Source organism: Quercus suber, unplaced genomic scaffold (genome assembly GCF_002906115.3).
Source record: "Quercus suber isolate HL8 unplaced genomic scaffold, Cork oak 2.0 scaffold_51, whole genome shotgun sequence".
Lineage (NCBI taxonomy): Eukaryota > Viridiplantae > Streptophyta > Magnoliopsida > Fagales > Fagaceae > Quercus > Quercus suber.
The window spans coordinates 1,741,197-1,765,908 of record NW_027069516.1 but is presented as its reverse complement, the minus strand read 5'-3'; the positions used below and the strand labels follow the sequence as shown (position 1 = coordinate 1,765,908).

Sequence of the window (24,712 nt, the reverse complement as noted above, 5' to 3'; positions counted from 1 at the left end):
TTGCTCTTAAAGACTCCGTTACAAGTTTAGTTCTAGATTGCTACAGTATCTCTTGCTTGCTCCCATATTCTTCCAGGGGTCTCTTACATTATATAGCCTCTTCCCGGTGATCTTGGCCCTCCATTTGTCAATCATCCAAGCTACTACTTGAGTGCCTGTCCCATCAGACACCCCTTCTGGCTCTCTATGAGTTGCGGTTGCCAAGGAAACATTGATCAGGGGTCTTCTCCACATAAATGCGGCCAGAAAAGTAGCTGCAATGCATTTAATGTGGTGGCAGCAATTTTTCCTTAGATATTTTCGGGTCTCCTTCGTTCTTGTGTGTCTCTGAGGCATGCTTCCATCATTGGAGCTTCTATGGAGGTCATTTTTGTAGTGGAAATTCATGCTTGAGATGTATCAATCACAGCCGAGGAGGAATTACTCCTCGAACCACCTTCTATTCATTTCTTACACATGAGACTTTAAACTGGAATACCTCATATTTATTTGTCTCTCCTTGGACATGCCAACGTCCTCAAATAAGGCCCAAGGCCCAATATACGATTTCTGGGCCCTTATCCCTACAATAACCCCTTAAAACTCTAGTTTTTCCCTCTCATCCGAGGAGAAAAGCTGGCGTTTTGATTTTTAGGAGCCAAAACCATTTATTTCCTTGGTTCGCATGTGCGGGAAGGTAGTTTTCGCACTTCAAAATGGCAATTGACTCTTTGGAAACCTTTGAGGTGCCATTAAATGCTCCAGGCGGCATCTTGTTCCCAAATCCAACGGTGAGACACAGATCCAATGGTTGACCTTTCTCCTTGAATTTTGAGCGGGATAAATCCCACTCATTTCACCCTCTATATAAAGCTTTGAGGGAAATCACCTTTTTCATTTTACAAGTCGTTAAGCTCTTCAGAGGTCTCAAGCATCCGAACTCACAAAGCACTTTCAGTTGCTAAACTTCCCTAATTCTTTTTCTCAAAAAATTTCAAAAGATCTTCATGAAGGTTCAGATTTTAGTGTACTTGTTCTCGTAAGTATTTGTAGCTTTAAAATTTTCTTTTTCTCCTCGGCCAGCCTTTTCGGCCTCTTTTCCTTCTTCAAAAATCTCACCCCATGTCATTTATGTCTGCTTAGATGGGTAGGTTCAAACATTTAGTAAACTCTTCGTCTGGTATGGAGGGTTTTTGAGCTAAATACCATATCCCTCTGGGAGTAGGCCTTCAGTATTACCCCTCGGACCAAATACTAACCGATAGGGAGGTAGGCGAAGTTGTCATTCCGATGATCACTTTTATAGAAGAAGGAATGACGCTTCCTATGGGTTGGATTACTAGAGACTACCTGCTCAACCACAGGTTATGCCCCCACCAATGCGCCCCCAATGTGTTTAGAGTCTTAGGGAGTGTAGACGCCCTAAATGACCAGCTGAATCTTAGGCTTACATGGCATGACGTCGTCCACATGTATGAGTGCCATTCTCTCGCCGGGGGATATTACCTCAAGTCTCGGTCTGAGCAAGTGAGATTGGTATCCTGCCTTCCTAAGTCCAACAAAGGCTTGATGGATGAGGCACCCTAGGATTAGTTCTCCAGTAGGGATCTTGGGTTTATAAGTTTTCCTTCTATTTTTCCAACTCATTCATCTCCTCGGACGATAGTTGTCGTTAATCTGACCGCAATTTCCCTTTCGGATGTTTTTGCAAATAAAGATCACGTTTCCTCGAAGCTCAACCTTGTCAACGTTCCAGCGCTCAACTATTTGCTGAGATTAGAGATATTTATGAGTGAAGATGGAGAGCTACGAGCCGTTCATCTAATCTTAGGTTACGAGCCCTTGTCGCGCATATTCCAGGATGCAGGTCAGGCATTAAGAGTAGGCAACCCCAGACTTGCTCGGATAGATGTCTCTAAGCCTAGGTTTTTGGCTTGGAGAGACCTTCCTCCAGTTGTGCTATTGGTCCAGCAGGATTATCCTCCATTCGCAATACCACTCCAACAGATCCCGCCCTAGGCAGCCACGGTGGAAGAAGAGATAGCATCTTCCTGTTTATCTCTCGAAGAGGTGATAGACAAATTCCGCTTTGTGGAGGAAAAAGAGGTGTCAAAAAGGCCTGTGCAGCTCTCGGACTCTGAAACCGAGTTTGACCGGCTTTCTACAGCTTATCCTTAGAAGTTAATCGTTGCCCAAATCTCCATTAGCTCAGAGGAAGAAGAAGAATGCATGGATCTGAGGCAGAGGCCCAGTTTGAAGGGTCTGATGGCAAATAGAAACAAGGGGCAAACCTTGAAGAAGGCCCCCAAGACCCAAGTCACTCCCAAGCTTCCTCCTCCTCCCCCTGTGCCTCTAGCTAACCTCAGACTAGAGGTAGTTTAGGATTTGCGGAAGGAGAGGCCTGTCAAGGGGTTAGAAGAATGTGAGCTAGAGCCTGCTAAGGGAGCCAAGCAACAGAAAAAGGGCTAAGGACCCAAAAGACAAGAGGTCTAAGTTAATGGAGAGCTGGGATGAGGTCGAGGTGCGCCAGGGGCAGCGCACCTGGGCTCCTCGGTTAGAGATGGAGGGTGCTCCCATCCCTTGGGACGCCACACTTTGGGAGTCCCAAAGAGGACCGGCCTCCTACCTCGCCGAGGCTTTGCAGCAGCCTCTTCTCCTTCCCCGAGACATAGATGGTCTCAGGAAGACTAGTAGGGTGTTTTCCTTAAGCTTTTCTCTTGTTTATGTACTTTTTGTAATGGCAGTCCACCCTCGAACATGATGTATTCCATTTTTTGTTTGATGAAGATGTTTTTCTCTCTTCTATCCCCTGTATATTCACATAGTACGCTTTGAAGTTCACCACTATTGCCAATTGTATTGAACTACTTACACTCTAAATAATTTGATTAAGTACCCATGAAAAGGGGGTCTAACACACATTCGCACTACGAATTGGATTAAACGGTCGAAGACTTTTACTTATACAAGGTTAGAAACCTGAGAAGCTGGTTGTAACCTAGAATCTATTTTGATGCTTAGTGCAAAGCAAATGAATGTAACAGAACGTTAATTTTTTCCATAGCATATTGTCTGAGGACTTTGGGCATGACTTAGGTCCTGTTTAAACACTTATAAAGGATGGCACAATGTGTTAATTTCCCCCAAGCATCTAGTCTGAGGACTTTAGGCATGACTCGGGTTCTGTTTAAACACTTATAAAAGATAGCACAATATGTTAATTTCCCCCAAGTATCTGGTCCGAGGACTTCAGGTATGACTTGGGTTCTGTTTAAACACTTATAAAAGATGTATTAATTTCCCCTAAGCATCTGGTCTGAGGACTTTAGGCATGACTTGGGTTCTATTTAAACACTTATAAAAGATGGAATAATGTGTTAATTTCTCCCAAGCATCTGGTCCGAGGACTTCAGGCATGACTTAGGTTTTGTTTAAACACTTATAAAAGATAGCACAATGTGTTCATTTCCCCCAAGCATTTGGTCCGAAGACTTCAAGCATGACTTGGATTATGTTTAAACACTTATAAAAGATGGAATAATGTGTTAATTTCCCCCAAGCATCTGGTCCAAGTACTTCAGGAATGACTTGGATTCTGTTTAAACACTTATAAAAGATGGAATAATTGGGAGGACTACGCGTTTACACAATGACTGAACGTATTGATAAAGGAAGTTTTCATTAATAATAATACCTCTTCAGGTTGTTTACATTCCATGGGCGTGGTATTACATGTTCATCTAAGTCTTCCAGAAAATACGCCCCTATACCAGCCACTAAGGTGATGTGATATGGTCCTTCCCAATTGGGCCTTAACTTTCTCCACACTTAATTCTTCGCAGTGCCTAGAACTTTTCTCAATACCAAGTCACCTGGCCCTAGTGGCCTCTGCTTTACATTGGCATCATAACCTTGCTTGAACTTGTGTTGGTAGTATGCTAGTTGGTAGGGGTGTCCAGTGACCCGGATCAACCGACCTGCCCGACTGAACCCACTCGAACCGAAGGTCCATAGGCGGCTTCGAATTCACTCTACAGTCGGTCACGGGTTGACAAATGAAAAACCCGAATAATTCGGTTCGGATTCGGGTTTCAAAATATTTCACCCAAAAAGCCCGAACCAACCGAATTATTTATAAATAAAAAAAAAATACTGTATTGATTTGACCATGCCAGGAATAGCCCATGCCCACTTAGCAATGCCAGCCCGAGACTCAAAGCACACACCTTCCCAACATTAATATCAACCGTTCATCTCAAATTAAATTTTAAAATTAATGGTGTTGATGAGAGCAAAACTGATTAACTGAGCAGGACATGACCGGTAACAGTGGCATAATAACCCATTCTAAATCAACGGTTATAGTCCAAGATGAAAAGCCAATCTAACGGTGAGAATTAAATAGGAAAGATCTGATATCTCTCACTTCCTTTCATGGGTCTCCTTATTCTTCAGTTTTCACTTCAGAGACAGAGTTCGGGGCATGGACTCATGGCTTCCCATTCACGCCTCCCCCCCTTTTCACTCTTCCTCACCTCTTCAGTCTTCACTTCTTTAGTCTCAGACTCTCAGTTCTTTGCCTGTCTCTCTCAAACTCTCTCAAACTCTCACAATCCCACACTCTATAAAGTATAAAGACTCTAAACCGTTTCTCCAAATCCAAAGTACAAACCCTAGCATCCTCCAATGCCATTACCCACTCCCCTCTCCACCTCTAAAGCCTAGCGCCGCCGCCGTTGTCCACTCCTCTCTTTATAGCTACTACCTGTGTTTAGTCCTCACCCAGCCACTGTGTACTCTTCACTGAGTCTGTAAGGTAATTTTTCTTTGTTTCTCATCCTTCTCTTTTGTTAGTCTCGTTGGTTTCAATTTTTATGGAAATGAGATGTTAAAATCAAATAAACCAAAGATTCATACTATGAAACCCTAACTAAAAAAAACTTAGAAACCCTAACTATTGTACTTTAATTCTTTGTTCTTTTCTTTAATCAATTTTGATCATATTTTAATTTTATACAGGATTGAAAGCTGACTCCATGTATCATTATCTACCTAAAGTTTGAAACCCGGTTTTCTTTAAGGTATGGTTTTTATTTTCCTTTATGTTTAGTTAAAAAAATATATATATATGTAGTGACTCTGGTGATTATTAGATGTTTCTTTTTACAAAAAGGGTCATGATCACTTAAAAAGAATTTTAATTGGTTAAAAGCCCTATAAAAAGTTAATAAACTTACGGTGAAATACTTAATCCATGCATGTGCTCCTTTAATAGGTATTTGATAGTCACTGACAAAGAACCTATAGTGATATTCTTAGCATAAGCTCCTATAATAGTCATGGATGAAGTAGTGATTTTCAGTACAATTGCTTAAGCGTTTGCATATCTAAGTATTTTTATGATACTCTTTTTAGAGTGATGTACATCTTTTATGGACTATCTTCTTAGGAGCTTGAACTATCCTCTAAATGATAAATATAAGATTGTTGAAAGGGAAACTATTGAATGCAATTCATGAGAGTTGCATTAATGTGGCTTGCAAATGCTTTTGATTTTGCTTTTCTATTAGTTTGTAGTTTGTAAAAAGAATCTAATGGAGGCAAAGTGTGATTTTTGAATTTTATTTAAAAAAAATAATTTCATAATATTCTTGATGACTAGGTTTATGGTCTCATTTAAATCTTAAACCATAAGTTTCCCTTAAAAAATAGTCATGATAGGAATGTACTACATTTAGATTTTAGGTGTGAGAGCACAATGCACATTCTCAACCATAAGTTTATGAAGTATTTACATTTAATCAATAATCATGAGTGATTGATTGTAGTCATATTTCTAATACCACCTAATGACTCTAATCTATAGTTGTACTCTTTAAGATAAGTGGTTCATAGGGCTGTTAAGTTGCAAAAGAATCTGAGAGACTGATTTTATAATATTGATCCTCAGTCACAACTTTGGTCAGTTGGAATATTATTTTCAAATAAAGACTAGATAGTTTTGCTTACTACTGACAACATAAAATATGTAACTTCAAAATTTTTTAACAACTCTAAGCTTTTCAATTTAGACAAGGTTTATTTAACATTTTTGGTTATAGCATCTTATGGAAGTTTTAGTTTACCTTGCTTTGTTTTTAACACATTTAACACCTAGAAGGTGATTATATGAGAAGATTGTTATGATGTGGCTGTTCCTAATTTTATTTCCAACACCTAGAAGTTGCTTTGTTTTTAACACATTTATATGAGAAGATTGTTATGATGTGATTAGTATAATCATGCAATTTGTCACTGCTAAGAAGAGATCTATGATCTTGCATGTCCCTAATTAATTTACTTCATTGAGTGATTTGTGATCTTGCTAAGAAGAGATCTGTGATCTGTGATCTTTCTTTCTAATAATCTCTTCTGATTATATTTGTGATCTTGCAAGATACTGGTTTTCCTTTTTGGTTTGTGTGGTTATTATTTATTATTAGAGCTATGAATTATACTTGTTACTCTAGTTTGCTGATATGTATCTTTGTTTTTTTAGGTCATGGAAACCCCCACTCATGGAAACCCTCTGTCCAAACACCAGCTGCTACAGAAGATGATGGTGCTATTCCCACCCAAGTTGAAGCTTCTGCTGCTACCCAAGCTTCTGCTGCTACCCAATCAGAAGCAGCTACTGCTTCTGAATTGCCCCCAATTCCACCATGCCAAGTGAGTATGACAGCCCCTGTAAGTAAGTATGATTGCCCCTGTTAATAGTACTTGTAGTGGTAGGAAAAAGTCTGTTGTTTGGGGTCACTTTGAAAAAGTAAAGATAGGTGAGGATGATACTAGTAAAACTAAGGCTATTTGTAATTATTGTCAAAAATCGTATAATGCTGATAGTAAGACTTCTGGTACTAGTAATTTGTTAGCCCATGTGCCAATATGTCCCAAGAACCTTAATAGAGATGATCTAGTTAAAGGGTAGAAAACATTAGCTTTTGAACCTAAAAAGGATGGAGAAGATGGATTCCACCTTGTGTCAACATCCTTTTCTGTTAAGGCTTCTAGAAAGGCATTGGCCGAAATGATTATAATTGATGAATTGCCTTTTAGTTATGTTGAGGGGTATGGGTTTAAGAAATATGTAACTACCTTACAACCTAAGCTTCGATTAAAGGATATCCCATCTCGTCAAACTGTGGCTAGAGATGTGATTGGCATTTATAATAATGAGAGAGAGAAGTTAAGGAAATCCTTGAAGGGTTGTAGGGTATGTCTCACTACGGACACATGGACTTCTATTCAAAATCTAAATTATATGTGTCTCACATGTCACTTTATTGATGATGCTTGGAAATTGCATAAGAGAATTACAAATTTTTGTCAAGTTGAAGACCACAAAGGGGAGACTATAGGTAGAAAGATTGAGATGTCATTGCGTGAATGGGGTATTGATGGGATATTTACATTGACAATGGATAATGCTAGCTCAAATTTTGACAACAATTAAATTTTTACAAAGGGTGACTAAGGATTGGAATGGGACAGTTTTAGGAAATGAGTACATGCACATGAGGTGTTGTGCCCATATCCTAAATCTCATTGTGGGGGAAGGTTTGAAAGAGATAGATGCATCTGTTGCTAAGGTGCGTGAAGCTGTGAGGTATGTGAAGTCCTCACCCAATAGAATTCAAACTTTTAAGAGTTTTATGGAGAGGTTAGGTATGGAGTCCAAGAGTCTTCTTAGTCTAGATGTACCTACTAGGTGGAACTCAACCTATATCATGTTAGAAACTGCTGAAAATTTTGAGAAAGTGTTCCTTCGAATGGATTTTGAAGATGATGGTTATTCGTCGTACTTTAGGACCAATGAAGATAGTGGTGGTTTGGGGTCTCCGTGTATGACTAATTTCCAAAACTGTAGGGCATTTGTGACTTTCTTAAGGCTTTTTTATAATGCAACGAAGAAATTTTCTGGTTCTTTGTATGTTACTTCAAATGCATTCTATGATGAGATCTTTGTTATTCAAGAGAGTATTATCCCAAAACACTCTCTTGAAAAGCACAGCCACAAGCATGCAAACTAAATTTGAGAAGTATTGGGGGGAAGGGGAGAAAATTAATCCTCTTTTGTATGTGGCTGTGGTTCTTGATCTACGAAAAAAATTTAGGTTTTTGAAGTTTTCATTTTCTGAAATTTATGGGAATGCAGTTGCAGAAGTGATGGTTGATAAGGTGAAAGATCTTTTGTATGAGTTGTATAATTTTTACACCTCTATTCATTCACCAAATTTACAAGAACAAAGTGGGAGTGAGAGGACGGAATTGGAAAGTGATGCTAGTGATCCATATGTGATGGTTCACTCGCGATATGAACGTTTTTTGCAAGTTGAGCAGTCTGTAGGTTGTAGTAATGAGCTTGAGAAATATTTGGCTGAAAACTGTGATGGTAGAAAGGAGGTGAATTTTGAAATATTGGAGTGGTGGAGGGACAATTGTAATAGGTACCAAGTGTTATCTAAAGTTGCTAAGGATGTGCTGGCTGTACCAGTTTTCACTGTTGCATCTGAGTCAGCATTTAGCACTGGAGGTCGAATTGTTGATCCATTTCAAAGTTCACTGTCTCCTCTTATGGTTCAAAACCTTGTATGTTCACAAAATTGGCTTCAAGACGCAGTTCCAATTTCTCATCGCTAGTCAAGGGATGATGTAGAGGCATTGGAGGAGGAGTTACTTGACTTAGGTAATATGTTTAAATTCTGAAACTTAGTATTTTAATTTTATTGAATGTCTCATGTATTCAAGCAAAATTTAATCTGTTGTGTTTATTTCCTATTCTTTTCTAGTTTTAAATCCACAACCAACATCAACTGAAACAGGAAATACCAACTCAAGCAAGGGCTCCACTTCAAGCAAGCGACCCTTGATCAGCATTAATGATTAATCACTGACTTGGTATGATTCTGCCTTTAGCCCCCTACTGTTATAAACTTGGTTTCCTTACTAGTTGGTCTTGTATTTGGTACTAATGTATTGTTTGTTCAATATTTTTTTGTCTATTGTAGGAGGATGGTAATTTATTTTGTAAAGAAGACAACATTTTGGGAATATTTTGGAGGCTTTTTTGGACATATTGCTTTTCTAACTTGTAACAATACTCAATTGTCAATGCTTATAGAAAAGAAATCTTAGTTCATAGGTTTTCTTTTCTATTAGTTATAGACTTATAAACTATAGAGTAGTCATTCAATGCTTTGGAAAAGCTATTTTTTTTGAAATACCTATGGTATTTGATTGTTGTAACTAATTATATTACTTGGAACATTGTGTAACTACCAAGCTTTCTGCCTTATGGGTTACTGCCCAAAAAACTTGCAGTAACTGCCTCTATGTTACTAAGTATATTATCTGTTGTGATTTATTTGTTGCTGGAAATATTGTTTGTTGTGGTTGGCAGGTTTTATAGGTGTTGAGCAGCTTACTGCCTAGTTGCTTATTACTTTTTTTTTTTAGAGCAACAGATTACATATTATATGTTGTGTTTATTTTTTGTGGATAATGTGGGAAAGATTATGTATTTGGATTGATAGGTGCATCTTGTTTCAGATCACAGGTTATTTAAAAAAAAAAAAAAAAGGCTTTTTGGTGTGTTGTTTTGATCACAGGTGATAAAAAGAATAGGCCTCTTTTGGGCCTTTTTGATATGTCCTGATTGAAGGCCCAATAAATTAAGTAAAATAAGGCACTATTTGAAATATATTGGGAATTCAAAAAATCTAAAATCAATGGGTTTAGCAAACTGCCAAACAGTGTAATTTGGGCCAAAAAGGCCCAAAATAATTGAAATTATCATAATTTTATCTATGGAAAAAAGTCCGGCCCAATCTGAGGCCCAAACCCGTCAAACCGATGACTCTGACCCGGAAAACCGATTACCCGAGATGTCGGATCCGACCCGAATATTCGGTCGAGTACGGTTTCGAAATTCACTAACCCAATCCAACTGGGTCGAGTTCGGTTTGGGCCCAAAACCGACCCGGCCCGACCCATGGACAGCCCTACTAGTTGGATCATTGCATTTTCTCTCCTCTCTTCAATCAGGTCTAGGCTTTTTTCCAACAGTCCATTGTTATTGCTTGGATCAAAGGTACTTGTCCTTAGCGTCGAGAAGTCGGTCTCCAAAGGGATAACAGTTTTGGCTCCATACGTCATTGAGAAAGGAGTCTCTCCGGTGGATCTGTGAGGCATGGTTTGGTATGTCCAGACGACATGTGGCAGCTCTTCCATCCATTTTTCCTTCGCATCATCCAATCTCTTCTTGAGTCCATTTACTATGACCTTGTTGACAGCCTCGACTTGTTCGTTCCTTTGGGGGTAAGCTAGGGTAGAGTATCTGTTATTGATTCCCAAGTCACAACAATATCTTTTGAAAGATTTGCTATCAAATTGAAGGCCGTTGTCCGAGATGAAGGTACAAGAGACTTCGAACCGAGTGATAATATTTTTCTAGACAAACTTCTTAGCGTCCACATCCTTGATATTTGCTAGGGGCTCTTCTTCAACCCATTTAGTGAAGTAGTCCATGCCGACTAGCAAGTATCTCTTGTTTCCTGCTGCCTTAGGGAAAGGGCCCATAATGTCCAAGCCCCATTAAGCGAAGGACCAAAGGCTGGACAGTGAATTCAGGACTCCCTCTGGTTGATGTATGTTTGGTGCAAATCTTTGGCATTGGTCACAGTTTTTCACATACTCTTGTGCTTCCCTTTGCATATTTGGCCACCAATAGCCCTGAGTGATGGCTCTGTGTGCTAAAGATCAGCCTCTAGTGTGGCTCTTGTAAATCCTCTCATGTAACTCCTCAAGGAGTAATTCTGTTGCTTCTGGGTGTACGCATAGCAAGTATGGTCCGGAAAAGGAGCGCTTATACAATTTTTGATCCTCAGAGAGCTAAATCTGAGAAGCCTTTCTATGTACTTTGTCTACTTCTAATTTCTCCTTGGGCAAGGCATCCTCCTTTAAGAATAGTACCAAGGGGTCCTTCCAGCTGGGCTCCACCCTAACTTGGTGGACATGTACCACTTCTTTGTTCATCATTGTGAGCTTGCACATGTCTTTTACGAGGATGACCTTAGGTAAGCTCTGCGCCGAGAAGGTTGCAAGCGTGGCGAGGGAATCAGCATGGGTGTTTCCGCTCTGGGGGATTTGCACCAAGCTGAAAGATTTGAATTCTGATTGTAGGTGCCCAACTTAACTCAAGTACCCCTACAGTCTCTCATCCCTCGCTTCAAATTCTCCTCTGACTTGTCCGACGATTAATCTGGAGTCTAAGAACATATCGATGGCCTTTCCGCTCATTTTTCGAACCATTATCATTCCCACTAGTAGAGCTTCATATTCAGCTTCATTATTGGTCGCCAAGAATCCCAATCTTAACAATTTCTCGATGGTGATCCCTTCGGGGGATACTAGTACTAGCCCTACCCTGGAACCATTCTAATTTACTGCACCATCAACATACACTTTCCAAGGTAGGGGGCTCTATTGGGAAATCATGCCAATCGATTTTTCATCCATGTGTTGTGTTTCTGTTTCTTCTTCTAACGATGATTTAGCAAATTCGGCTACTAAATCCGCCTGAACTTGACCCTTAACAGAAGTTCGAGGCATGTATTTGATGTTGAAAGCCCCTAGAATCATGGCCCATTCGGCAATCTTCCCCATGTAATTAGCACTCTACAGCAGAGCTCTAAGTGAAAGTTGAGTTAGGACGATAACCGTATGCACTTGAAAGTAGTAGGGGAGTTTACGTGTGGCATGTACCACTGCTAGAATAGCCTTTTCTAACGGCAGATAGTGGATCTTGGTCTCATGTAGTGACCTACTCACATAATAAATTGGCCTTTGTGTACTGCCATCAACTCATATTAGGACCAAACTTACGGCATGAAGGGCCACAGCAATATAAGCAAAAAGGACTTTGTCAACTCCAGGGCTAGACATGATAGAAGGCCGAGAAAGATAATCCTTAAGCAGTCGGAAGGCTAGGGCACACTCTTCGGTCCACTTGAACCCTTTCCATTTATTCATCAGAAGAAAGAAGGGTCAGCACTTCTTCGCTGACCGAGAGATAAACTGGTTCAGGGCGGCAGTCATTCCAGTCAGTTTCTGGACTTCCTTTAGATTCCAATGAGGTTGCAAATTGTTGATTGCTTTAATCTAGTTCAGTTTAACTTCAATTCCCCTATAGGTTACCATGTAGCCCAGAAATTTGCCTGATCCCACACCAAAGGAACATTTGGAAGCGTTGAGGCGCAGCTTGTGTTTCATCAGAATTCTGAATATGTTCCCGAGATCGCCTAAGTACTTGGATACTACCTTGCTTTTTACCACCATGTTGTCTATATAGAATTCGATGCTTTTGCCCAACTGTAGCTCGAACATCCTAGTCATTATCCTTTGATGGTAGAACCTGTATTTTTCAAACCAGACGGCATCACTTTGTAGTGGTAATTTCCTGTGGGTGTGACGAAAGCCGTCTTCTCCTGATCACTTAGGGCTAGTGGTATTTGGTGGTACTCTTGAAAGGCGTCTAGGAAGCTCATCCGAGGATGGCCTACGATTGCATCCACCAGCTTGTCTATCTTAGACATAGGGAAAGGATCCTTTAGGCAAGCCCTATTTAGATCTGTGAAGTCCACACACACTTGCCACTTCCCATTCTTCTTCTTCACCACCACAGTATTAGCCAAACATTTAGGCTAAAATACCTCCTTGATAGCCCCTGCCTGCTTTAGTTTTTTCACCTCATTTCTTACAGCATCAGAGTGCTCTCTAGACGATTACTGAAGAGGTTGCCTCTTGGGAGTGATGGATGGATTAACATTTAAATGATGACAGATGAAGTCCAAGTCCACCACTGGGGCTTCGTAAGCACTCCATGTGAAGACATCGACGTTTCTTCTACGAAATTCTACCAGTTCTTCCTTCTCTGAAGGAGGCAGCTAAGCCTTAATCTGAAAGAATTTCTCTGGATCGTCATCGATCACAACCTTTACCAAATCTTCGTACCTTGTCTCCTCAGCCGACCTATCGATGGACGACGCCAGATTTGTTGATTGCTATAAGCCTTCTTCAGTACGGGCCGATGTCGGATGGCGACCACCAGGCATTGTCTAGCCGCAGGTTGGCTCCCAACAATCTCCTCAATCTAACCCCCCGACAGATATTTCACTTTCTAGTGCAAGGTAGAGGAGATAGCCCCTAGAGTATGAAGCCAAGGCCTGCTAGCAATGACAGTGTAGGGGAAATATGCGTCCACCACAATGAAGTTCACTTCCGTTACTTTTGAGCCAGTCTGTATTGGTAGCCTGATCTAACCCTTTGGGATGATGACCTTCCCATCAAAACTCACCAGGGGTGAGCTGTAAGGTGTTAAGTCCTATGGTTTCAAGTTCAGCCCCTTATATAGGTCGGGGTACATTATCTCGGCACCATTTCCTTGGTCCACCATAACCCTCTTTACATCATATCCCCAAATCCTCAGGGTAACCACCAAAGCATCGTCATGGGATTGGATGGTTCTGATTTTATTCTCGTCCAATAAGCCCAAAACCGGTTGGATTTGTAGTCTAGCCTTCTTTGGTTCTCGTTTAGTGTCCTCGGCGGATAGCCGAGCCACAGACATCACTCGTGAAGGGCAAGAGCCAGTCCATCCTGGAGCAGCAAAGATGACGTTTATTGTTTCCAAGGAAGGTCTCGAAGAATCATCTCTCTGAGATTCTATATTTGTCTACCCCTTTGACCACTGAAATGGTGCAAGAATTGCTTTAACTTTCCTTCACGAACAAGTTGGTCCAGGTGGTCCCACAAACTCCTACAATCTTCTGTGGTGTGTCTATGGTCTTAGTGGTATTGGCAATAGAGGTTGTGATTTCGAGGTTTCCCGCCATTTTATTTGGCCATTTAAAGAATGGCTCATTCCTAATATTCTCCAAAACTTGGTGCACCGACTCTCGAAACACGGTATTGACCGCCTGAGGGTTGGCGGGCGCTGACTGTCCAGCATAATCCCTCTGTGGTCGGTTATTATTGTATCGGTCTGACCTAAAATCCCTCCTCTCCTGAGAGATAACCTTCTCCTTTCCTTTCCCTTGCTGTTGGTCTTCCTCTACCCTTTTATACTTATCAATTTGATTCATGAGCTAGCGTACACTGGTGACAAGTTTTCCAGTCAGAGATTTCCTCAAACTGTGCTCGGCCACGAGGCTAAGCTTGAATGTACTGATGGCCACATCATCAAAGTCACTATATATTTCGTTGAACATCTCCCAGTATCTATCCGAATACGCTTTCAGGATTTCTCCCTCTTGCATGCATAAAGATAATAGGGAGGCCAAAGGCCGAGGAGGTCTGCTACAGGTGACAAAGCAGGAACAAAATGCCTGGGTGAGCTCCTTAAAGGAACTTATGGAATCTGCCTTCAGGCTGTCAAACTATCTCATGACAACAAGTCCCATACTGGACGGGAAAACCTTGCACATCAAGGCCTCGTCTCTAGAATGGACAACCATTCTTTGGTTGAAGTGGCTCACATGCTCCACGGGGTCTGTTTACCATTGTACATGGTGAAAGTAGGTTGAGTGAATCGTCGAGGAAGTCTAGCCCCCTCTATTTTGTGCGTGAAGGTTGACTTAGAGATCTGGTCCAAGGCCTTACTTACAGCGTCATTTCCCATGCCTTTGTGAGGTGGGCTTCTAACCCTCTGTTCACGATGGTGTTCCTATTTGTAGGAGAAAGACTCATTGGGCGGGGTTTAGGATCTTCGCCTGTAACTGACGTCCCTTCCGTCATCAGAAGAAGCATTAGAGTTAGAGGGAGTTCGCCTTCATTGTGCATGGCGTAGTTCCCTTTTAGTCGGTTAATTTCCAACTGTATGGCCTTGTTACTCTTTGCGTGGGAGACATAGCTTCTTTCTTGAGGTTGACTCCTGTCAGTATGTGTGGTATGTACGCTTTCTTCGTGATCACCTCTCTATTCGAGGTTAACAAAAGGGTTGCCATGCTTGGATCCCAAGGACTTTGCTTGGTGTGGACTTGAGTCTACCATCGTTCACTGCTACACTCATTATCGCACAAGTTCTTACCATAGACAACGCTAATTGTAAGGTCACGTTTTGGGGCCCAATGAGCCAAGAACAATAAATTTGTAGAGAGTGGGTTGAATAACTGGGCCCTAGTGAATTAAGCAACGAACCAATAGGTCTTGACGATGAAGAAAGGCAGATAAGAGATATGTACTAAAGGAATAAAGTCCTCAGCCAAGTTCGTGGAGACTAGTTTCTTAAATATTGCTCTTAAAGACTCCGTTATAAGTTTGGTTCTAGATTGCTACAGTATCTCTTGCTTGCTCCCATATTCTTCCAGGGGTCCCTTACATTATATACCCTTTTCCCAGTGATCTTGGCCCTCTATTTATCAATCATCCAAGCTACTACTTGAGTGTCTGTCTCAACAGACACCCCTTCTAACTATCTATGAGTTGCGGTTGCCAAGGAAACACTGTTCAGGGGTTTTCTCCATATAAGTACGGCCAGAAAAGTAGTTGCAATGCATTTAACGTAGTGGCAGTAGCTTTTCCTTAGATATTTTCGAGTCCCCTTCATTCTTGTGTGTTTCTGAGGCATGCTTCCATCACTGGAGCTTCTATGGAGGTCATTTTTGTAGTGGGAATTCATGTTCTCGGATCACCTTCTATTCATTTCTTACTCATGAGACTTTAAACTGGAATACCTCATATCTATTTGTCTCTCCTCGGACATGCCAACGTCCTCAGATAAGGCCCAAGGCCTAATATATGATTTCTGGGCCCTTATTCCTACAAATTGAATAGTAGGTATTTGCAAAACCAAATTATTAAAGCTTAATTAGTAATTTTATATCTCAAAAAAAAAATTTATTATTGATTTTAAATATAAAAAGTCCACTTTTAACATTTTTTGCCTTGCGCCTTGGGAATGGTCTTAGATAGGATGGGTTATTTGGACAAAGAATTTGTTAAACAAGCATAATTTTATGCCATGGGACTTACATCCCATCATTTATATTAAACTCTATAATTAAGAAATATTAACGACAAAATAGGAAGTAAATTAAAAAAAAAAAAAATACATGAAACTTGAATCCCTTCCTTTCTATATTTTCCCAAAGTAGATGAATTAAAAAATATTGTATGGAATGGTTAGAAAGAACTCCAAACCTTTCTCAAAAAAGAAGAAGAAGAAAGAACTCCAAACCCCTTCAAATTCTAAAGAGAGATGCTACGTCTACAACAATTTTACAATATTTTTACAACAAATCTCAGGTTGTTAGTTATTATTGGTTCAAATTTAAAACTAACACTAAGATTACTTTTTTGTCTCAATAATAAAAATTAGTAACAACTTGCCACTTAAGATTTGTTGTAAAAATGTTGTAGACATATCATTTCTTAATTCTAAAAAGAATCCAAAAATGGAAGAATTAAATTCCTATCCTCATTTTACTCCCAAAAAAAAAAAAAAAATCCCGTCCTCATTTCCCTAATCTCTAGGTAGTGTAAAATATCCATAAAGTAATAAAATTGGTCAAATTTTGGAAAGAAATTGAAGATATCAAAAGCTATCGAATTCATGAAGATTAAACTTCACTCAAACATATATGTCAACTAATTAAATATAGCACAAAGTTTAGCTACAAAATTGGTTGTAGCCTTAGGCTACGAACTCACTCAATAAAATAAATATTACTACATATTTTGAAAATCTAACTGTTGAATTACATATAGCACAAAGTTTAGCTACAAAATTGGTTGTAGCCTTAGGCTACGAACTCACTCAATAAAATAAATATTACTACATATTTTGAAAATCTAACTGTTGAATTACATATTCTTTACGATCTTAATTCATATGTCAATTTTTGTGTCAATCGGATATCATTTATTATATAATCTATAATCTTATATTTTATGCATAATTTTAAATTACAAAAACTTGCAATTTAAAAATTTATTGATGACATAGCTATTGATCTTTAATTTTCTTGAAATTTTGCAAACATGGAGGATATAAGAAGAAGATGCAATCCAATGGTAGATTTGTCAAAATTCACCTCCAAGAAAAAGATATTGAGTGAGTTTGTAGGCTAAAGCTACAATCGATTTTGTAGTTAAACTTTGTCCTTAAAAATATTGACATATATGTTTGAATTTTAAAGTAATTAAAATGTTCATCCTTAAAACTAAAGAAATTGGTCAAAATTTGGAAGGAAATTAAAGGAATCAAATCTATCAAATATATCAAGAATAATTTACATTTCACACAAATATATATGTAAACTAATTTAAAATTTTGACATATTTGTTTGCATTTTAAGGTAATTAAAATATTCATTCTGAATTACTAGCTTATAAAGTACTAGTACGTATTCTAAGATCAATATTCTGGTTTGCATTTTAATTAAGTTTGCATTTTAAGGTAACTCATGATTTTTTCTTTTTCTTTTTTTGAAAAAGTAACTTCTTATTTTGTGCACTATAATCTCAAGGTTGACATTTTAAAATAATTATTAGCTTTACCACGGCGCACCTTTAGTGCAGTAGTCATTCTACAAGAATAAGTATTTGTGGGGTATGGGGGATAAGGGACAGAATTCACGTCTCTAGGATAGAGTTTCACACACATAAACATTTAGATTAGATTAGAATAAAATTTTTATCTTGTATAAAAAATAATAATAATTATTAGCTTTCAATTTATAATTAAGACTACAAATTTAATGCACTTGGACAAAAGTTCAATATAAATAGTGGTTTCCTTTATCCACTAGATAATTAAAAACACTTTTAAGATTTGAAGTGACAGAGAGGAGCCATGGAGGGAAATAGTACAAAAAGATTTATAGTTGTGCTAATGATGCTTTTTCTTGCTGTAGCGCAAGCTAAGAAGCCTTTATCTCCTTCACCTTCACCCTCACCATCTCCCAGTATTTTTTTGTGATTTGAAGTGTGGTTTTAGCTGCTTGTCCAAACAACAAAAATTTGACCTTATCCAATTGTATATTTGTTTCAATCTTTCTAAGACAGAATGCAATTCACCGTCAAATGAAGTCTATAATTGTACTAAAGATTGTGTACAATCAAAGACTATCAATTTCAAGTCTAGTGTGATAATTTTCTACCTCTCTCTCTCTCTCTCTCATATAGATGACTTTTTTTTTTCTTTATAAAGGTTAATGGATTTTAACTTTTTTAGGAAATTTATTTGTATTAAATTTAAGAAAACTTGTTAGGATTATATAATTTTTCTAGACTATTTTTATACAACCTCTATTAGAAAATATGAATCTCATCAATGTTTTAATTTTCATGTGACAGATTTAAACAATGCGAAGAGCAATGTGGATTCTTGCTATGTGGGATGCTCGAATAAGTCTTAGATATTGCTTCTAATATTTCCTCCATCATGTTGTTACTTTTTAAAATATGCACTACAAATAAAAGAATAAAATATTTATCGTTATATTCTTTTTATTTATTTATTTGAGAAAGAGTTTAAACCTATGACATCTGTTTTTAATGATAATTCTTTATCATCAGATCAAGATACCAATCGATTTTTGATGTAGGCAAGGATTGAACCTTAGATCTCTTATTTAACTACCAGAGACTTTACTTGTTAAGTTAACTAGAACCTACATTTATTGTTGTATTTAAGTGAGATATCTCAAATCCATTATATTATTTTATAGAAAAATGTCTTAGATTCTACCTATTAAAGGAGAATGGTTTATTTCATTAATGTAATCTATATATCTATATCCATATGCTATATCTATATTTATATCTTCACAATATATAATTGTGGGGCCAGAAAATCAGGCAGCCTTGGCCCACTCCAAACTAGGCCTAGGGGCCCGCGCCGAGGATGCATGAGGGGTCCGAGGACGAAAGCACGAGGACCGGCCTACGAGGGACATATCCGAGGATGTCCCCGTCCTCGGGCATCCGAGACTTAGGAAGAACACGAGCACCACCCCACCAAAGAGGGGTCTTCTTGAATATCCGAGGAGGAGAGGGTCCAGTGCCACGCGTCGGCGACGGGAACACGGCGAAGGAGCAAGCCTTAGGCGAGTTGTCACCTCTGCATTGAATGCCCTCAACTAACATCCTGGCCGCATTAATGAGGACAGGACTCCTGAACAGTGCTGCCTTGGGTGCTGCAACCCACTGGAGGAACGGGGATGCGGCTGATGGGACAGGCTCTTAAGTGGTGGCTTGACTAATCGACAAATGGAGGGTTAGGATCAGTTTAGAGAGGTATATAACGTAAGAAGTCTCTCCTGAATGGGGGACGGGAGATCGGCATTAAGAAGCTCTGTAGTGACCCGTGCCCTCTGAACCTTGGTAATCGATCTTAAAAGAAGTAATAAGAACATCAAGCCTTGGAAGACCAGTCCGAAGAGCATCATTGTGCATCCCAATCCATGTTTAAGTTGATAAATCAACATGCAACCATGCAAGGCAGTTGTACCCCTTACTAGGGCCTAGTTCTTAAGCTCACTCTCTATAAATTCATTGAAGGGCAAGCTGGGCTTGGGTCCACTCTCTCAACCTGAAGAAGTGTTCCAAATCTGGTCCCTACAATTGGCGCCGTCTGTGGGAAGAACTCGTGCGTCAGTAAGGACAACCGCCAGGCATGGTAGGATCAGCCATCACCAAGGGAGTTCCCATCGACACGAACCAGCAAGACCCCAACGTCCGAACGACTACGGCGACACGGGGCACGGCCAGAACGAGGAGAACAGACGATTCCGAGAAGGAAGAGTGCACACCTCGCAAACTAGCGAAAGCCATACGCATAGAAGAGGCCGCGTGCCCCAGGGAGGCGATAACGACCCAGCCGCGAGACCACGAGAAAATAAGAGTCACGCCTCTCAGAGGCAGGAAGATAAGGCGGCCATGCAGCGAGAGATAGATGATCTCAAGAGAAAGTTGCGCCATGCACAGCGAAAGCGACCCAAACCCAGCCTTGACTTACCCTCTGACGACGAAAGTGATGATGACTACAGGCAAAGGTCGACGACACCCCCGAGTGAAGTTTTCTCCCACGAGGATGAGCACTATCGGAGGTGTAGGCGTGGCAGCCCCACCCCTAAGGGCTTGGGAAGTGACGCCATGAGCAGGGCGCTGGACCGGCTCTCCAAGTCGCCCTTTATGCGTCGCATAGACGAGGCGGTGCTCCCTCGGAGGTTCCAGCAGCCGACCTTCACCGTTTACAATGGCAAAACGGACCCCGTGGAGCACGTGAGCCAGTTCAATCAGAGGATGGCCGTTCACTCTAAAAATGAGGCGCTGATGTGCAAAGTCTTCCCGTCCAGCTTGGGGCCTGTGGCAATGAAGTGGTTCAACGGCTTGAGGACGAATTCCATAGACTCGTATAGACAGCTGACCTAGGCCTTTGGTTCCCGTTTTGTCACTAACAGCAAACCTCCTCGGCCCATGAGCACGTTGCTGTCCCTGACCATGCGCGATGACGAGACCCTCAAGGCTTACTCGGACAAGTATTAGGAGATTTACAATGAGTTGGACGGCAAGTACGATGATGTCGCCATCAACACGTTCAAGAACGGGCTCTCGATGGGGCACAGCCTGAGGAAGTCCTTAACTGGTAAGCCTGCCACCAGCGTGCGGCAGCTAATGGACTGGATCAACAAATACAAATGGGTGGAGGAAAACTTACTACAGGGCAAGGGGAAGGAGAAGACTATCCCTCAGGAGAGGAGGGATTCCAGGTCGGACCGATATAACAACGCCCATCCAAGAAGAGATTTCATAGGGCAATCTGGGGCGACAAATGCCCAGGCTGTCGGCGCTGTGTTCCGAGAACCGGTGCACAGGGTGCTGAAAAAGATCAAGAACGAACCGTATTTTAAGTGGCCGAATAAGATGTCGGGGAACCCCGAGAAGCGTAATCAGGACCGCTACTGCCAATATCACGAGGACCACGGGCACGCTACGGAGGATTGTAGGAATCTCTGGAACTATCTGGACCAGTTAGTCCAGGAAGGGTGGCTGAAGCATCTCCTGCACCATTCCACCAGCCAGCAGGGCCAGACATACCAGGAGCCACGGAGGGATACAGCCATGAGGCACCCCGCTGGAACGATCAATGTGATCTTGGCTGCGCCAGGAAGAACAGGCATGCGCCCCTCGCGGGTGCTGTCCGTAGCCCAGATGGCCACGGGGAGTCCCAGTCAGAGCCAAAGAAGGCCAGAAGAGGCTGTCACCCGACCTTGACTTTTTCCGAGGAGGACAAGGACAGAACCACCTAACCCCACGACGACGCTTTGGTGATCACCCTCAGAATTAAGGGCTATGACGTCAATAGGGTGATGGTGGACGGTGGCAGCGCGGCGGAGGTCATGTACCCCGACCTCTATAAGGGGCTGGGGCTAAAGCCCGAGGACTTGTCGCCCTACAGCTCACCCTTGATAAGCTTCGATGGGAAGCTGGTCACCCCGGCGGGCATGATTAGGCTGCCCATCCAGACCGACCCGGAAGTAGTGGAGGTGGACTTTATAGTGGTGAACACGTACTCCCCCTACACTGCCATTGTGGGAAGGCCTTAGCTCCACACCTTAGGAGGTGTCGCCTCTTCCTTGCACCAGAAAGTGAAATTCCCGTCTGGAGACCGAATCCTCGAGATCCGAGGGTGCCAGTCAACGGCAAGGCGGTGCATGGTCACGGCCACCTCACGTCTGCAAGATACGGAGTCCTCGGCCACCATGGCCAAAAACTTATAGCAGCTAACCACCTCGGGGGCACCAGCTGACCCGGCCGCCAAGGAAGCAAGGCTCGAAGGCCTAGAGAAAATGGTCATCAATGATGACCAGGAGAGATTCTTTCAGGTTGGAACCCAACTGCCTCCCCGGGAGAAGGAGGAGTTGCTTGAGTTTCTCAAGAGTAACCTAGACGTGTTTGCATGGGACCCCTGCGATGCTTCAGGGATTGACCCATCCTTCATATGTCACTGCCTCAACGTCAACTCTTCGGTGACCCCCAGGAAGTAGCCGCCCCGACGCCCATCAAAGGAACACGCCGAGGCAGTTAAGGAAGAGGTCAATAAACTTAAGTGCGCGGGTGCTATTAAAGAGGTATTCTACCCCGAGTGGTTAGCCAACACTGTGGTGGTTAAGAAGAAAAGTGGGAAATGGAGGGTTTGCGTGGACTTCACGGACCTTAATAAAGCCTGCCCGAAGGACCCCTTCCCAATGCCACGGATAGACCAGCTGGTGGATGCGACCACAGGCCATCCTCGGATGAGCTTCCTAGACGCCTTTCAAGGCTACCACCAGATCCCATTAGCCTTGGAGGATCAGGAGAAGACGTCCTTCGTAACGCCCATTGGGAACTATCATTACAAGGTGATGCCATTCGCCTTAAAGAACGCTGGATCTACTTATCAGAGGATGATGACGAAAATGTTCGAGCCATTGTTGGGCAAAAACATTGAGATCTATGTTGACGATATGGTGGTGAAGAGCAGATTGGTGTCTGAGCATCTGTGGGACCTCGGTTGTATATTCGACGTCATCAGGAAGCACAGGCTGCGACTAAATGCGTCCAAGTGCTCGTTTGGCGTGGGATCTGGCAAGTTCCTAGGCTACATCATTACCCACCGGGGGATCGAGGTCGACCCTGACCAGATCAGAGCTATCCAAAACCTAAGGCCTTCGCAAAACCCCAAAGAGATCCAGAGGCTTGCTGGGATGATCGCGGCCCTGAATTGATTCATTTCCAGGTCGGCCGACCGATGCAGACCATTCTACCTCCTGCTCAACAAGTGGAAGGGATTCGAGTGGTCCGAGGAATGTGCCACGGCCTTCCAACAGCTCAAAGATAACTTGGCCCGGCCACCCATCATGTCTAAACCAGAGGCCGACGAGGTCCTATACGCATACATCACTGTGGCGCACCACGCTGTGAGCCTGGTGCTGATACGAGATGATGGTGGCGTCCAAAAACCGGTCTACTACATTAGCAAGTCATTACACGAAGCCGAGGTCAAGTACCTACCCTTGGAAAAGGCCATACTTGCCGTGGTCCATGCCACGCGAAAGCTGCCTCATTACTTCCAGGCTCACACGGTGGTCGTCTTAACCCAACTACCCTTGAAGTCCGTACTTCGGGCCGCCGACTACACAGGAAGAATTGCAAAGTGGAATACCATCCTAAGGGCCTTCGACGTTAAATACATGCCTCGGACTGCCATAAAGGGCCAGGTTCTGGCAGACTTGACGGCGGAGTTCACTGAGCCAACTATAGAAGTGGGAACCGAGGGAAGGATCGCTGACGAAAGGCCAGTTGGAGCGGTCTCTGTCCCAAGGCCACCATGCTGGAAAGTATATGTTGATGGCGCGGCAAACGAAAGAGGGTCGGGAGTAGGACTAGTCTTAGTGTCCCCTGAAGATCATGTCATAGAGAAATCCTTGAAGCTCGAATTCCCGGCCATAAACAACAAGGCCGAGTACGAGGCATTATTGCAGGGTATGGCCATGGTACGGAAGATGGGGGGAAGGTCGGTGGAGATGTTTTCAGACTCGAGATTGGTAGTGGGACAGGTAAGGGGAGAGATGGAGGCCCGAGATCCGAGAATGCAAGAATACTTGAGCCAAGTCAAGCGCTTGCAGTCGGACTTCGACCCTTTCAGTCTGTCTCATATCCCCAGGAGTGGGAACAGCCATGCTGACTCATTAGCCACACTCGCAACTTCCTCGGCAGACAGTCTACCTCGGATTATACTTGTGGAGCACCTGGAGAGGGTGAGTGAGGTGACGAAGGAAGCGATCCCTATCTTTAGGGTCGGAGTGGGTCCCAGCTAGATAGACCCCATTGTGAGATTTCTCAAAGATGATATCCTGCCCCAAGACAAGTCAGAGGCTGAGAAAGTACGAAGAAAAGCTCCTCGGTTCTGGTTATCCGAGGATCACAAGCTATACAGGCGCTCCTACTCAGGGCCATACTTGCTATGCGTCCACCCCGAAGCAGCAGAATTACTATTCGAAGAGCTGCACGAGGGAATCTGCGGGAGCCACATAGGGGGGAGATCATTGTCTCACCAAGCCGTCACACAGGGATACTGGTGGCCGGGGATGCAGCAAGAGGCCCAGGATTATGTCAAGAGGTGTGACCAGTGCCAAAGGTTCGCCCCGAATATCCATCAGCCAGGAAGGGTCCTTAATCCCTTGTCCAGTCCGTGGCCGTTCGCCCAATGGGGCTTGGACATTGTAGGACCATTCCCCAGAGCGCCAGGGAATAAGAAGTATCTGTTGGTAGCCACGGACTACTTTACCAAGTGGGTCGAGGCCGAGCCACTGGCCAACATCAGGGACGTACACGCAAAGAAATTCCTTTGGAGGAACATTGTGACACGATTCGGGGTCCCCCACACCCTTGTCTCGGATAATGGGCTCCAATTCGATAGCAAGGCCTTCAGGAGATACTGTTATGAGCTTGGTATCACAAATAGATACTCAACGCTCGCCTACCCTCAGGGAAACGGGCAAGCCGAGGCCGTCAACAAGGTCATCGTCAGCGGGCTTAAGAAGAGACTGGACGACGCCAAAGGGATGTGGGTAGAAGAGCTGCCTCACGTTCTCTGGACATAATGGACCACGCCCCGGCGGTCAACGGGGGAAACACCCTTTGCCTTAAC

General features: G+C 42.4%; 1 protein-coding gene across 1 annotated transcript; it reads left to right on the top strand.

The window, feature by feature from the left end:
• Positions 1-20,634: 20,634 nt before the first annotated feature.
• LOC136066910 (uncharacterized) lies at positions 20,635-21,294 on the top strand. The gene has a single exon (XM_065771964.1). It carries the CDS (start codon positions 20,635-20,637, stop codon positions 21,292-21,294), a length of 660 nt encoding a protein of 219 aa, XP_065628036.1.
• Positions 21,295-24,712: the final 3,418 nt, after the last annotated feature.

Coding starts and splice junctions, on each gene's coding strand:
- LOC136066910 (XM_065771964.1), top strand. CDS start 20,635: ATGGGGCACAGCCTGAGGAAGTCCTTAACTGGTAAGCCTGCCACCAGC.